The sequence below is a fragment of the Rana temporaria genome, chromosome 12 (genome assembly GCF_905171775.1).
Source record: "Rana temporaria chromosome 12, aRanTem1.1, whole genome shotgun sequence".
Lineage (NCBI taxonomy): Eukaryota > Metazoa > Chordata > Amphibia > Anura > Ranidae > Rana > Rana temporaria.
The window spans coordinates 111,988,024-112,005,132 of record NC_053500.1 but is presented as its reverse complement, the minus strand read 5'-3'; the positions used below and the strand labels follow the sequence as shown (position 1 = coordinate 112,005,132).

Here is a 17,109-nt window from a genome sequence, read left to right as displayed (position 1 = left end):
TTATGAGACGGGAGAGCTCGTTCTGGTAAAACTACCATTCGTAATGGAGTAAGCACATTCATCACGCTGTAACAGACAGAAAAGTGCAAATCGTCTTTTACTAACTAGTGTTGAGCAGAATATGCCATATTCGATTTCGCGATATATCTCGAATATATATTCGAATATTCGAGATATATTCGCTAAATTCGAATATTCGTGATATTTTATCGAAATTAAATGATTGCGATTTTTCGCTATTGCGAATGTGAAAATAATTGCGATTTTTTGATAACTGCGGTAGGAGCACTCTGATTGGCTCAGAATATTCGTGATATTTTATCGAAATATCGCAACATGCGAATGCGATATTTATTGCGCAATTTCGAGAAATGCTGGAGGAGCGCTCTGATTGGCTCAGAATATTCGTGATATTTTATCGAAATATCGCAACATGCGAATGCGATATTTACTGCGCAATTTCGACAAATGCTGTAGGAGCACTCTGATTGGCTCAGAATATTCGTGATATTTTACAATACAAAATAATTGCGAATATTCGGCAAATGCGGAAGGAGCACTCTGATTGGCTCAGAATATTCTTGATATTTTACAATACAAAATAATTGCGAATATTCGGCAAATGCGGAAGGAGCACTCTGATTGGCTCAGAATATTCTTGATATTTTACAATACAAAATAATTGCGAATATTCGGCAAATGCAGAAGGAGCACTCTGATTGGCTCAGAATATTCTTGATATTTTACAATAGAAAATAAAAAGTGTTTTGCATTGGTGGTGATTCTTTACTCTATCCATCTGTCACAGCCGTTTGTCAATCAAACACCTTGAAGATTGAACACGTTCATGCTGCATGCTTTGGACTTTTTTTCACTTCACATATCAAAGACATTTTTATGAAAGATTATTTTTCTATTATTGGGACTATATTTCTTTATATATTTGTTTCACTGTGTATTTCACAAGTTATTTGCGCTTGCTTATTTTATAATTTGCCCACATGTCTTGTCACTAGACATATTTTTTATTCTTGTAGAGCGACTCCATTTTCTGTCTTGTATTAAATTATGTTGTATAACATTTTTGAGTTGCTGCTGTATTCTCCCCTTTTTTTAAGGTATGCGCAATTTTTTCCTTCTTACAAAAAAAAATAATATCAAACATACAAATATTCATAACAGAAACATACACAAAGCCCCCCCCTTTTGCATCAGAGACAATCAGAGTTCTCCTACCACAGTTATCGAAAATTCGCAATCATTTTCGCATTCGCAATAGCGAAAAATCAAATTTTTTTTTTTTCAATTTGGCAACATAAAAGGATCGCCTCAGCTTAGCTACTCGGCCCAGGGTCTCTAATCATACCAGCAATGCTTTTAGACGTCGATAGGATGTGATCTGTTTTAAAAATCAAATTGAAAAAATGCGAATATTCGGAATTGCGAATATTCACCGCGAAATTCGAAATATATCGCGAATACTCGAATATGCCATATTCGAGCCGAATATTCGCAATACGAATATTCGTGAGCAACACTATTACTAACACGGAATCAGCTAAAGCAACCCAAATTGTGGCGTCATCCGCATGGAACTTCCCCTTTATAGTGCCGTTGTACGTCACCACGATTTTCTAGATCATTTTTAAAAAAACGATAGTGTGTGGGCAACGCCGTTTTAATGATGAAGTTGGAAAAAACAACATTTTTTCTACATGCCGAAAAACGTATTTTTTTTCATGCCGAAAAATGATCGTGTGTATGCGGCATTAGTAATACAAAATGTTATTTACAGATAATTGTTTAATGGAAACAATACTATCATTGTTGTGAAAAAATTTGAATGTAAATACATTTAATTTAAAGCGCTACTTAAGGCGCATATAAAAAAACAATTAGTGCAATTGTGAATTGTCTATGAAATATAAATGTATTTTTTACATTTAAAAGAGAAGTATGGCTTTCTGAAAAAGGTGGATGCAGCGTCACTCTAATGCTGGTGTAAGTCACCAGCTCTCTGCTTTCCCCTCCGGTGCTCACTGGAGTGCTGGGCTGTGGAGGGGACAGAAGGTGCTAGCTCAGGGTCTCAGCAGATTGCTGAGAGGCTGAGCCAGGTGCCAGTCCAGGCTTCTGGGTGGATCCCAACCATGTGCTGCTCTCTGTTGTCTGAAAACTGGTCACAGGAGTGCAGAACTAACTGCACTCCTGTAAAGTATAGACAAAATCTTTGGCTATACTGCTCTTTTTAAGTGCTTGAGTTTGTCTTGGTATCAGTCTCCAACAATCTCTGAACAGAAGCACTCTTAGCGAGGAAGGGCCCAGAACTATTAGCTATCCCACTTCTATATGTTTTTTTTATTTTAGAGCCTTCTCATGCACACTAGACATTTTGCTTACTCTCCTAGGCTCCTTTCCCCCTGGCAGCAGAGTTTTGGCAGAAAAAGAATGCTTGATGCTTGTAAACTCGTATGCTGCATTTTGGCACATCAAGCACCTAATTTCGAAGGCCAGATTATTAAATTATTCTGGCCCTTGAAATAAGTCAACACTCAAGTGCTAAAGCAGTTAGGCACGTATAAACACGTTTAGCCACGTCAAGTCTTTTTTCTGCCTAAACTGCTGCTTCTGGACACGCCGACTGTTTTTTTTTCTGCCTCTGTGTGCATGGACACAGGTGAAAATGCAGGGGCATTTAGAGGTAGTGTTGAACGGAATACGCCATATTCGATTTCGCGATATATCACGAATATATAGCCGAATATTCGTGAAATATTCGCTAAAATCGAATATTTATGATATTTTAAAAAAAATAAAAAATTGCGAAATTTCGCTAATGCGAATTTATTGCGAAAATTTTGCGAATTATTATTTTTTTTTTCCTGATTGGCTCTGATGCAAAAGAAGGGCGGAGAAAGTATTCTCGAATATTCGGAAATCGAATATTCGGAATATTTTATCAAAAAAAAAAATGTTGTGAAATATTTTGACAACTGTGGTAGGAGAACTCTGATTGGCTCTGATGCAAAAGAAGGGTGGAGAAAGTATTTGCGAATATTCGAAAATCGAATATTCGCGAATACTTTCTCCACCCTTTTTTTGCATCAGAGCCAATCAGAGTTGTCAAAATCTCGCAATCAATTTCGCATTCGCATTAGCGAAATTTCGATAAAATATCACCAATATTCGATTTCCGAATATTCGCGAATACTTTCTCCGCCCTTCTTTTGCATCAGAGCCAATCAGAGTTCTCCTACCACAGTTGTCAAAATATTTCACAACATTTTTTTTTTGATAAAATATTCCGAATATTCGATTTCCGAATATTCGAGAATACTTTCTCCGCCCTTCTTTTGCATCAGAGCCAATCAGAAAAAGAAAAAAAAATCGCAAAATGTTCGCAATAAATTCGCATTAGCGAAATTTCGCAATTTTTTTTTTATATTCGGAATAGCGAATATTGGCCGCGAAATTCGAGATATTCGCGAATACTCGAATATGCCATATTCGAGCCGAATATTCGCAATACGAATATTCGTGAGCAACACTATTTAGAGGCAGGAAAAAGGTAAAAAAATGCAACATGCCCCTAGCAGCAGCAGAAAAAATGTCTAGTGTGCATGAGGCCTAAAAAAAGATCTATCATTATAATTTTTATTTTACAGTTCTGCTCCCTATGGAGCAAAGTACATGTAGTTAATCAATGCATGTATAACACAAAAACACAGCTGATAAAAGAAGAATATCCTGAGGAGCAATTTAGTGATGTAGGGTGTTGGGGAAGATCACAATCACATGTATGTCCCTGATCTTTCTCATGCTGGTCATATACAGAAACCAATAATCATTTGTAACGATAATAGAAATATTTTGCACTAAGGGCCAGTTCACACCAGATGCAGTTCCATACAGTTTTGTGTGCATTTTTTTCTGCACTAAAAATGCATGCAGTGTGTTTTCCATGTATTCCAATGGCTCTAGTTGGCTCTAGTTCACACCATGCAGTCAGTTTCCGGCAGTGGTGTATTTAGGTTTTGTGCTGCCCTAGGCCTGACTAAACTCGTGCAACCCTAATATAAATATGATCCAACCCTTCCTGTCAAGGTCACACCCCTTCCTGTTTAAGACCTGCCCTGAAATTTTCCAGTGGGGACACTAGTTATGAGGGCCTTGGGAGGGGGATTCCCTTAATCTGCAGAGATTTCCTCTCACTTCCTGTTTGGCTATGGGGCAAGAAATTAAGGGAAATGAACGGATGGCAAAAAACAGGGGCTATAAACGTTCATTACTCTATCCAAAATGGCAAAAAAAAGTGTTGCCTATAGTTTTACTTTAAGCACACATTTTTGCTAAATTTATGGAGGATTTAGAGGATATAACCATGCCAGTGGTGCAGCAGAAAAGATATAGCACGGTGATGAAGGTATAAAGTGATGAAGGTATGTGGTCCAGTGAGCAAAGGAAGGATTGGGGGCAGTAACAAATAAACTCCTGAAGAAGCTCTTTTGAAGTGAAACATGTAGAGTGGTAATGTCTGTATATGCTTTTGAATTTAACAAATGATATAACAATGAATCTTTAATAATTTTTTATTATAATAAAATCTAATAAATGTCATCAATACTATATTGACACCTAAAAAAAAGTCCCTTGGCTTGTTCCTCCTTTAGTTTTTCTCTACGATAAATTGGGATGCAGTGTTTCTTTTGATTTCTTTGCCCTTACTTTTAAAAAAGAGATTTTTAATACAGCTTACCTGTAAAATCTTTTTCTTGGAGTACATCACGGGACACAGAGCGGCATTCATTACTATATGGAGTACCTTCAGGTGTAGACACTGGCAATCTCAAACAGGAAATGCCCCTCCCTATATAACCCCCTCCCATAGGAGGAGTACCTCAGTTTTGTAGCAAGCAGTATGCCTCCCAAAATGGTCCTCAAAAAAGAGGGGTGGGAGCTCTGTGTCCCGTGATGTACTCCAAGAAAAAGATTTTACAGGTAAGCTGTATTAAAAATCTCTTTTTCTTTATCGTACATCACGGGACACAGAGCGGCATTCATTACTATATGGGATGTCCCAAAGCAATGCTTACAATGAGGGGAGGGAGAACATCTCCAAGACAAAAGGATTTAATTTAGAGATATACTCAAATCATAATAAATCCAACTTAGTTGAGAAAAATAATTTAAAATTTTAAATTTAACTCAAAAAAGAGGAGCCCCCGGAATCCGAGGGTCTCAAACTGCAGCCTGCAGCACTGCCTGCCCGAAGGCAGTATCAGTATTCCTTCTTACGTCCAACTTGTAGAATTTTGTAAACGTGTGGACAGAAGACCAGGTTGCCGCCTTGCAAACTTGAGCCATAGAGATCTGGTGGTGTGCTGCCCAGGAGGCGCCCATGGCTCTAGTAGAATGAGCCTTTAATGATACTGGAGGAGGCAACCCTTTCAAGCCGTAGGCCTGAGTGATTAATTGCTTAATCCACCTAGAAATGGTGGACTTTGCAGCTGCCTGCCCCTTCTTGGGCCCATCCGGTAGAATGAACAGCACATCTGTTTTCCGGATCTTCTTTGTAGCTTTAAGATAGGCCTTCATGGCCCTGACAATATCCAAGGTATGCAGCAACCCTTCCTTTCTGGAAGTAGGTTTAGGGAAGAAGGATGGTAATACCAAATCCTGGTTCAAATGAAAACTGGATATGACCTTCGGTAGGAAGGAAGGATGAGGGCGGAGAACGACCCTGTCCTTATGAAAAACAAGATATGGTTCCTTACAGGATAAGGCCGCTAGCTCCGAAACTCTTCTTGCGGAAACTATGGCAACCAAAAATACTAACTTCCTTGTCAGTAGAACCAAAGGAATTTCAGCCAACGGCTCAAACGGTTGTTTCTGTAAACTTGACAGAACAAGATTTAAATCCCACGGACAAAGCGGGGATTTAACTGGAGGTCTAATACGTAAGACCCCTTGAAGGAAGGTCTTAACCAGCGAGTGGGTGGCCAGCGGCCGCTGAAACCACACTGACAGAGCAGAAATCTGTCCTTTGATTGTGCTTAATGCCAATCCTTTATCCACTCCTAGCTGGAGAAAACTTAATACTCTATCGATGGTAAATTTGCGAGAAAGCCATCGCTTGGACTCACACCAGCCTACATAGGCCTTCCAGACCCTGTAATAAATCACCCTAGAGACCGGTTTCCTGGCTCTGATTAGGGTAGAGACTACTTTCTGAGACAGACCTCTACCCCTGAGAATCAGGGATTCAGCTTCCAGGCCGTCAAATTTAGATGCCGTAAGGCAGGGTGGAGGATCGGACCTTGCGATAGCAGGTCTGGCCGTAGAGGAAGAGTCCAAGGGTCTCCCACTACCATCTTTAGGATGAGTGAGTACCATGCCCTTCTGGGCCATGCTGGAGCTACCAGGATGACTGGTATGTGTTCCACCCGGATCCTGCGCAGCAGGCGGGGTAGTAACTGGAGCGGGGGAAACGCATAAAGAAGTTTGAACTGATGCCAAGGGCAAACCAACGCATCGGTTCCGCAGGCCATCGGATCCCTTGAGCGGGATATGAACCTGTCTAGTTTCTTGTTGAGTCTCGATGCCATGATATCCACGTCCGGCACTCCCCATCTTTGGCAGAGTGCTTGAAAGACTTGTGGATGCAGAGACCATTCCCCCGGCCATAGAGTCTGGCGGCTTAAGAAGTCCGCCTGAAAGTTGTCCACTCCTGGAATGAATATTGCCGATATGCAGGGCACATGCGCCTCTGCCCATAGGAGAATCAAGCTCACCTCTCTCTGAGCGGCTTGACTCCTGGTTCCCCCTTGGTGATTTATGTATGCCACGACCGTGGCATTGTCTGATTGAATTCTCACCGGGAACCCCTGCAATTTTGACGTCCAAGCCCTGAGGGCTAGTCGAGCAGCTCTGAGCTCCAAGATGTTGATGGGCAACTGCTTCTCTGGCTTTGCCCAAGTACCTTGGCGAGTGCAACCATCCAAAATTGCTCCCCAGCCCGTCAGGCTGGCGTCTGTGGTCACTATCTTCCAAGCCACTGGGCTGAAAGACTTCCCCTTCAGTAGATTCTGAGGGTCTAACCACCAACACAGACTTTGTCGGACTCTTGATAAGAGCGGCAACGGGATATCCAAGGCCTGTGGCCTTCTGCTCCATGCTGACAGGATGGCTGCCTGTAGGATGCGAGTGTGGCTCTGGGCGTATGGTACCGCCTCGAACGTGGCCACCATCTTGCCTAGTAACCTCATACATAGGCGAATAGTCGGTTCTTTCTTGCTTAGAACCAGTAGGATTAATTCCTTGATGGCTTTTACCTTCCTCAGAGGTAGGAACACTCCTTGTTGTTCTGTGTCTAATCTCATGCCGAGATATTCCAACTGCCTTGTGGGCTGGAAAGCTGACTTTTCTCGATTTAGGACCCAGCCGAACCTCTCGAGGTATTGGACCGTGAGGGCCATTGCTCGCTCCAAGCCGGGAGACGAGTGGTCTATGACTAGGAGGTCGTCCAGGTATGCTAGGATCGTGACCCCTTGGATCCTTAGCTTGGCTAGGATCGGAGCTAGGACCTTCGTGAACACCCGGGGGGCCGTAGCCAACCCGAAGGGAAGCGCCACGAATTGGAAGTGACGCGAAGCCACCATGAAGCGTAGATATCTTTGATGTGGCTGATAAATTGGAACATGAAGGTAGGCATCCTTTATGTCTATGGACGCCATGAAGTCGTCCTTCTGGAGTGTGGCAGCTGCTGACCGCACGGATTCCATCCGAAATGAGCGGATCTTTAGATATGCATTTACCATTTTTAGGTCCAAAATTGGCCTGACATCTCCATTGGATTTTGGGATGATGAATAGGTTGGAGTAGAAACCCAGCCCCTGTTCCAGGACTGGCCGGAATCCGAGGCGGATCGTTTGGAATCCTCGACTCCTGGAAATGAGGAGGAGGAAACCTTAGGAAATCTAATTTGTAGCCTGTGGCCACGGAAGACCGTACCCACTCGTCGGGAATGCTGGCTTACCAAATCTCTGAAAAGAGTCGCAGCCTTCCCCCCACCTTCGTGGGTGGGGGCGCCCCTTCATAAGGTTGGCTTGGGGGCTGGTTTTGCTGGTTTGCGAAACCACTGCCTTTTGCCTCTAACAGCCTGTCCTTGTGATTTGCTGTTGAAGCCGAAGTTTGCTTTTGCAGGAGGCCGTCGATACTGCTTGGCATTAGAGGGCCCCTGCCCAGGGGAATACTGTCGTTTAAACGCAGGCCCCTGAACCTTCTTCTTAGTTGGCAAGAGAGTACTCTTGCCGTTTGAAATGGTCTGAATGTATTTATCTAGGTCTTCTCCGAAGAGTCGTCCTCCATGGAAGGGGAACCCTACCAGGAGCTTCTTGCATGGGGGCTCAGCCTCCCAGCCTTTTAACCATAAGAGTCTTCTCATATGGATAAGGGATAACGATAAACGTGACGCTTGCTGGATAGAATCCTTGATTGCGTCTACCGTAAAACATATGGCCTTAGGGACATCCGAAAATTCTTCTGCCTGCTGGGCAGGAATAAGTTTAAGCATCTGCTTAAATTGATCCGATAATGCTTGAGCGACCCCAATCGCAGCCACAGCTGGCTGTACTACTGCCCCTGCAGTAGTGAAGGAGTTCTTAAGTAGTGCTTCCAAGCGCTTATCAACTGGATCCTTGAACACCTGTATGTTTTCTACAGGGCATGTTAACGATTTGTTAACACATGAGATGGCTGCGTCCACTGCAGGAGTAGCCCATCTTTTGGAAAAATTTTCTTCCATAGGATATAGGACAGAGAACTTCTTAGGTGGTAAGAAGATCTTATCTGGCTTGTTCCAATCTTGGAACAAAACTCCCTCTAATAGAGGATGGATCGGAAACACAGCATTGCTTTGAGGCGCCCTCAGTGAGCCCAAAGCTGAAACCGTCGATACCTGGAGATCTGGTACTGGCAAGTTGAATGCCCTATGGACCAAGTCCGACAATCCTTGAATCCACCAGCTCTCCCTCAGGGAGACTGCCCCAGACTCCTCTGTATCCGGATCTTCGATCCCTGAACCTACTTGGTCCTTGTCCAAGAGGTCGTCCAATTCCCCTGAGGAAAGGACCTCCTCTTCTGAGGGTCCGCGCTCGGGCGACGGAGATCTATTCCGCTTACTGCCCCGCATAGCTGCGGCTATCATTTTACCCATGCTTTTCTGCATCTCTTTTAAAGAGGTGAGTAATACCTCCTCCGTGACCATCTTAGGGTTGGACTGACCCGCGTCAGCTCCAGCCCCAGATCCCGATGGCCCCAAGGCTCCCTGTGGGGAAAGCAGCGGCATAGCTTTGTCCGAGACCTCAGACTCTCTGGGGGAATCCCCACCTCTTGTACCCTTGTTTTTTGATGCCATGGTACAATACCGAGGTACACCTGCTACTTATTGGTACCTGGGACTTATAAATAGTTAAATGCCCAAACACCTGTTTGGGGGATAAAAAATGCTTCCTCTCCCCTAGATGACACTTTTTTTTTTTTTTTTTTCAAAAAAAATCTTTTTTTTTTTTTTTTTTTTCAAATCTAGGAAAGAAAAAACATTCTGTCCCCCTGAGTAGTATTGCAAGAAAAACTATGAGATGGAAAAGAAACAGCCTATTCCTAGGCTTGAAAACAGTCTTTCTGAAGACTGCAATATTCTTTCTGGCCACTGTGTGTCCTCGGCGCCCCGTGCTTGCCGTTCTGGTCTTTCCTCCTCAGTTCCAAAGTATTGAATGAGCTATATGGAACAAACAAGGAAGGGCCGCCCCTTCCTTAAGCCACTGACCCGCCCTTCCCCCCCAGCAATCTCAAACAGGAAATGCCCCTCCCGACAGGGGGGGGTGGGGTTGGGAGGAAGGGACCTCTCTGCTCCAGCAAACTGCAGCCTGCAGCCTGGAACCATGAGGAGGTCAGCGTTTTGCCTGCTTTGCAGGCCGTGAGGAGGAAGACTGAATGGAGCATCGCCTGGAGGCTTGCAGGTAAGCACAGCTCTCTGACACACACATATACTTTTATATCACACAGGCCCCACTCAATGCTTTTCCAACACTACAAGGGAGGTCACATCTTATGGGGAATAATACATATAGAGCCATCCTATCTTTATGATATGTGACTAGTTTGCCAGATGCAGCGCATAAAACTTTAGGCATGTCCCCTGTGACCCCCCAGAAAAAACCTGCTAAGAACCAAGTTCCGCAAGTTTTCCCCTCACTTACCTGCTCCATGCCGCAGGACTTTGCCAAGCAAGAGGCCCAATCTTCCCCCATCTCGGTGGGGATGTCTAGACCTTCAGGCCCTGGGTTCCTATGAAGGATCCACTGTCCTGGGCCCATATAGCACTCTGGCAACAGAAACATTAGGCACCCAAAGGTTTCTAAGTTCTGGGCCCAGGGTCCAGCTCTCTAAAAAGAAAAGCATTATGGGCTATACCCCAAGGGTTTGGGGTCCGGTTACTGACCACTTTAGCGCTGAGGCTTTTTTGGACAGAACCGGTTAGCTCACCTAATCCCAAGGATGTGGAGGCAAGCTAAACCATGACTAACACCTAAGACACTGGCGGAAAAACTGAGGTACTCCTCCTATGGGAGGGGGTTATATAGGGAGGGGCATTTCCTGTTTGAGATTGCCAGTGTCTACACCTGAAGGTACTCCATATAGTAATGAATGCCGCTCTGTGTCCCGTGATGTACGATAAAGAAAAACCTTCATAGCATAAGCTTACTGTCCAAATACAGGAGTCGAGCCTTTAAGAGTTGAACTATTGCTGAGCAAATTTTTCCTGGGTGGTTTCATCCAATATTTATTACTGATAATGCCTCATTACAACTGTTCTGTATATTTCAGCTTCATCTTTCATCTCTCTAAACCATACCTGAAAAATGCTGAGGATGGCCTCCTGGGTGACGGCATCAGTTGTAACGCTGAACAATGCTGCCATCTCTTGTTGTTGAATCTGATAAAACATGTCTGTGTTCTCTCCCACATCAGCATCTTCAGCTTTAAGTCGTCCAATCACTGAGCCCGGCGGAGCAGTCTCCAACACACTGAACCGGTATAGCTCTGAAAAATGGAGAGGTGGTCTGTAACATATTAATGTCTCCTTTGATTTCATTTTTTTATTCAATTCCTTTGCTATGTGTAGCAGCTAAATGAATAGACCTCCGTGTAATGTCATTACTAGGCTGCAGCTAGGGGGAGCTCTAATAGGCACATTTTAATTACATTATCCATGTTCACTTTTAAAATATGTTTGATTTTACATCCAGTATCTCTGCCTCTTTATTCTCTATGAAAGTACTGGTAACCTCTGTAAAATAAATTGGTGTGTTTTTTCTTGTGACTTGTACTGCTACTATATTGAAAGTAATTATTCCTATGTAGTGCTCTATTTCTGCAAGTGAGCAAAAAATGGTGTGTGCTTTCCTTTGCCCCAGGCCTCAGGAAAGCGGGTGCCTGGGCCCAGGGGCGTACCAATAGCGGTGCGGGGGGGGCGGACCGCCCCAGGTACCACACATTGGGGGGTGTCAGTGGCCGAGTGACTTCGCTATATGGGGTGCGCTCCGCACCCGAGTCGGGTCACACTGTCCAATCATCCCAAGGGCATCCCTGCTGGCTCTGGCTGCTCCATTTTACTTTAGGTGTTTTCTAGAACACCCCCATCGCCGCGGCCGCAATGGACTAGTCCAGATCGTCCACTCATTCATTGACTGAATTCCCTCCTGATAGCTCTGCCTCCACCCACCACTGCGGCCTCAGCCTGTGTCTGTCATCTCTCTCCGCTGGGGCGGCTCAGCTGCTGCTATCACACACAGACACAGGCAGGATCAGGGATCTAATCCGGACCTCCCAAGTTACTCCCTAGCAGAGGCAGAGGCTGAGTCTGAGAGCCTGAGGCACAACAGTGGTGAGAGGGGGGGTGGTTGTAAGAAGAAGAGCCTGGAGGAGTGTGTGTGTGTCTGTCTGCTCTGCCACCATGTGCTGACCTAATTTGGGGGGGGGGGGTGATTGCTGTGTCCACCACCCCCTGCCATGTGTACCAGCACTGTATGTAGCTGACCTGATTTGGGGGGGGGGGGTGATTGCTGTGTCTGCCACCCCCTGCCATGTGTACTAGCACTGTATGTAGCTAACCTGTTTGGGGGGGGGGGGGTGATTGCTGTGTCCGCCACCCCCTGCCATGTGTACTAGCACTGTATGTAGCTGACCTGATTTGGGGGGGTGATTACTGTGTCCGCCACCCCCTGCCATGTGTACTAGCACTGTATGTAGCTGCCCCAGGGCTGTCTTAATGAGAGGGCACTCTGGGCACTGCCCAGGGGCCCCAGTTGCATGGAGGCCCCTGCTTTTTCCCCAAAGCAGCTGTTCCTTGGGCCCCGGGCTGCCCCTCTACATCCCAGATATCCCTCCAGCACTCTGACCCCTCTTCACCCTAGATATCCCCTACCTCCTACCTACTTGATGTCTGTTTACCTGCATTGTCTCTATTGTAGGGGCCCCAGAGCATTACTTTGCCCAGGGGCCCATGATGCTATTAAGACGGCCCTGATTTGGGGGGGGGGGTGATTACTGTGTCCGCCACCCCCTGCCATGTGTATAGTGTAACACTGTAGCTGACCTGATTGGGAGGGTTGCAGAATGTAGGCATATGCAATTTACAGTGTGCAGAATGTAGACACGTGCGATTTACAGTGTGCAGAATGTAGACACGTGCGATTTACAGTGTGCAGAATGTAGACACGTGCGATTTACAGTGTGCAGAATGTAGACACGTGCGATTTACAGTGTGCAGAATGTAGACACGTGCGATTTACAGTGTGCAGAATGTAGACACGTGCGATTTACAGTGTGCAGAATGTAGACACGTGCGATTTACAGTGTGCAGAATCCAGGCGTTTGCTATGCTATGGTTTTGTTTAAAAAACAGTATTATCTGTTCAGTAAATGTTATAAATAATTGAAATAGGTTTAAGTAAGTTAATAACTTATTTTCTAATGTTTTTTTATTTTTTTTAAGTTGATGTAAAGTTTACAAATTCGTGCAATAAATGTTCTTGAAAACATGAAAAAAAATTGTGGGTGTTTTTCCAGGTAAACGTTGGGGGGGGGTGCCAGATGTAGGATCCGCCCCGGGTGCCAAATGCTCTAGGTACGCCCCTGCCTGGGCCTGTACAATGGAAAATATGGGTGTATTTCCCCACCCAGAAGCCACAGGTACTACGTACAACTGCCCATAGAAATCTAAGTTGTGTGTAGCTGTACACAGGTATAAACTGGTACTTGTGTAAATATGTGCATGCATATGGATGCCCCTGGATGCAGACAGTCTACATTCAGGGTTGTATTTTTGTGCAGCCCTTGATTTCTGTAGGCGGTTGTATGCAGCAGCTGTTATAGCCAGGCGAGAAAATACATCTGAGTTTTACATTATACAGCCGCATGCACCACTGTGTCAGGGTCAGCAATAACTTCCATCAAAAACCCCCAGCATTTATTAGGGCCTGCAATCATACATCTTAGCAAGTGTCAATGTAAGCAATAGGTTCCAGAAAGTGTCAGCGTCAACAATGGTAACCCTCAGCAAGTGTAAGGGCCAGCAATGATAACCCTCATCAAGTGTCAGGGCTAGCAATGATAACCCTCAGCAGGTGTCAGGGCTAGCAATGATAACCCTCAGCAGGTGTCAGGGCTAGCAATGATAATCCTCAGCAAGTGGAAGGGCCAGCATGATAACCCTCAGCAAGTGTCAGGGACAGCAATGATAACCCTCAGCAAGTGTCAGGGCTAGCAACTTTTCAGGACTCCTTTTTAAAACTTTTTTCCATTGATACATGTTCCCTCGGGCAAGACCCGGGTTCTCAAAGACGTTTTCACAGGCATACTATAGACACCCAGCAGGTACAATATTTAAAGGAATTTTTCATTTTTTTTATTTTTTATTTAAGCATCGTTAAAATCACTGCTCCTGCGGAGCAGTGATTTTAATGATGCTTAAATAAAAAAAAATGAAACATTCCTTTAAATATTGCACCTGCTGGGTGTCTATAGTATGCCTGTGATAACGTCTTTAAATAGCACAATCACCTGCCTGTCAGTAAATTAGGAAGAACTGAACTAGCTAAACTATACAGTGTATAAATATATGTACAACACCTGGGATGTATATATATCCTCTACACACTGTAACATTAACTGACTAGCCTACCTGTCTGCTCTATCTACCTGCAAAAAATGACACTCTCTCTGTCTCTCTCTGTTCTCTGTTAACTGCCGCAACACACTACACAAGGCCGCCCTGCAGGCGGCCTTTTATAGTGTGGGGCGTGTACTAAACCCCCTGAGCCATAATTGGCCAAAGCCACCCTGGCTTTGGCCAATTATGGCTCTCCGTTTTTTGCGCATGTGGGTCATAGTGCATGCTTGGCCAATCATCAGCCAGCGATGCCGCAGTGAATTATGGTCTGTGAAACGTAACTCGAATTTGGCGCGAACGACCCGTTTTGTTCGTATTTCGACGAACGAACGAACATACGATGTTCGAGTCGAACACGAGTTCGACTCGAATATGAAGCTCATCCCTAGTCAGGGCCAGCAATGAAAGCCCTCAGCAAGTGTCAGGGCTAGCAATGATAACCCTCAGCAGGTGTCAGGGCTAGCAATGATAACCCTCAGCAGGTGTCAGGGCTAGCAATGATAACCCTCAGCAGGTGTCAGGGCCAGCAATGATAACCTTCAGCAAGTGTCAGGGCCAGCAATGATAACCCTCAGCAAGTGTCAGGGCCAGCAATGATAACCCCCAGCAAGTGTCAGGGCCAGCAATGATAACCCTCAGCAAGTGTCAGGGCCAGCAATGATAACCCTCAGCAAGTGTCAGGGCCAGCAATGATAGCCCTTAGCAAGTGTCAGGGCCAGCAATGATAACCCTCAGCAAGTGTCAGGGCCAGCAATTATAACCCTCAGCAAGTGTCAGGGCCAGCAAGTTTACCCTCAGCACGTGTCAGGGCTAGCAATGATAACCCTCAGCAAGTGTCAGGGCTAGCAATGATAACCCTCAGCAGGTGTCAGGGCCAGCAATGATAACCCTCAGCAAGTGTCAGGGCCAGCAATGATAACCCTCAGCAAGTGTCAGGGCCAGCAATGATAACCCTCAGCAAGTGTCAGGGCTAGCAATTATACCCTCAGCAAGTGTCAGGGCCAGCAATGATAACCCTCAGCAAGTGTCAGGGCCAGCAATGGTAACCCTCAGCAAGTGTCAGGGCCAGCAATGATAACCCTCAGCAAGTGTCAGGGCCAGCAATTATACCCTCAGCAAGTGTCAGGGCCAGCAATGATAACCCTCAGCAAGTGTCAGAGCCAGCAATGATAACCCTCAGCAAGTGTCAGGGCCAGCAATGATAACCCTCAGCAAGTGTCAGGGCCAGCAATGATAACCCTCAGCAAGTGTCAGAGCCAGCAATGATAACCCTCAGCAAGTGTCAGGGCCAGCAATGATAACCCTCAGCAAGTGTCAGGGCCAGCAATGATAACCCTCAGCAAGTGTCAGGGCTAGCAATTATACCCTCAGCAAGTGTCAGGGCCAGCAATGATAATCCTCAGAAAGTGTCAGGGCCAGCAATTATACCCTCAGCAGGTGTCAGGGCCAGCAATGATAACTCACATCAAAAACTCACAGCATTTATTAGAGCCAGCAAGCATAACTCCTACCAAGTGTCAGGGTCAGCAATCATAACTCCCAGAAATAAACCCCAGCAGGGCAAGCAATAAACCCCAGCACGATAATAAACTGGAACTAATATTTATTGATGGGGTAGGAAATCATTCCTGTGATCTCCTACCCTATGTGAGTGCACACTGTTCCCAGCATTTTTTCTCAAGAATGGGGCTATGGGTGGAGATTTTATGGGACTGCTTAAAGCAATTTCTGGGGTACTATAAAAAAAAGTCAAGTATCTTCCTTGCAACAAAAAAAATTTGAGAAAATATCATTCGCGGAGAGAAGAGTGCTAATGCTTCTTGCAGTATGAACTATGAACTACATGCAGACACAAAATTGATTTGTAAGTACCTTAATGGCCTTATAAATTCCCCAGTGTGCTGCTGAATTTTCAAGGACACATGACAGATGGTGACAGCTTGTGCATCACCTGGCCTTCCTTGTCTCTGTACCCTCTGAATCCTTCTCTGACAATAAACATGCCACAAACCTCTAAACAGTTCAAGATCAGCATATGATAAAAAAAATGCATAAGCAGAGGTTACATTTGAGAACTGTATGTCAAAATGATCTTTAGATCTAGAGATGTAGGCATCTGAACATATATCCAAATTTTAGCTTTCCTTGTAAAATTTGGGCATGCCCCACACTTTCCTGAGCCTCCATACTAGTCAATGAGGTCACTCATCTCTCTAATGCACCAATAAAACAGCTCAGAAGATAAGAGGAAAGTAAAAATGTGCCTTTTTTATTCCTGCATGGTATAATTAAAGGGGTTGTAAAGGTACAATTTTTTTTTTCCTAAATAGCTTCCTTTCCCTTAGTGCAGTCCTCCTTCACTTACCTCATCCTTCCATTTTGCTTTTAAATGTCCTTATTTCTTCTGAGAAATACTCACTTCCTGTTCTTCTGTCTGTAACTCCACACAGTAATGCAAGGCTTTCTCCCTGGTGTGGAGTGTCGTGCTCGCCCCCTCCCTTGTACTACAGGAGAGTCAGAACACTCTCTACGTTGCAGATAGAGAAAGGAGCTGTGTTAGTGGGCATCCTGACTCTCCCGTAGTCCAAGGGAGGGGGCGAGCATGACACTCCACACCAGGGAGAAAGCCTTGCATTAATGTGTGGAGTTACAGACAGAAGAACAGGAAGTGAGGATTTCTCAGAAGAAATAAGGACATTTAAAAGCAAAATGGAAGGATGAGGTAAGTGAAGGAGGACTGCACTAAGGTAAAGGAAGCTATTTAGGGAAAAAAAAAAAAGTACCTTTACAACCCCTTTAGAGCCTATTCACACAGGGGCAGCACGACTTCAACTTCAAGTTGCCTCCAGGACAGGAGGCTTTCCAGTGGCCAATCAAAC

At 44.9% G+C, this 17,109-nt stretch overlaps 1 protein-coding gene across 2 annotated transcripts in view; it reads right to left on the bottom strand.

The window, feature by feature from the left end:
• Positions 1-17,109, bottom strand: part of CDH22 (cadherin 22) — a 300,904-nt gene that overhangs the window by 35,103 nt on the left and 248,692 nt on the right. For both annotated transcript variants that reach the window (XM_040330178.1, XM_040330179.1), the window contains exon 6: positions 10,913-11,100. In XM_040330178.1, coding sequence (XP_040186112.1) covers positions 10,913-11,100 — 188 coding nt within the window. The remainder of the gene's footprint in view (positions 1-10,912; positions 11,101-17,109) is intronic.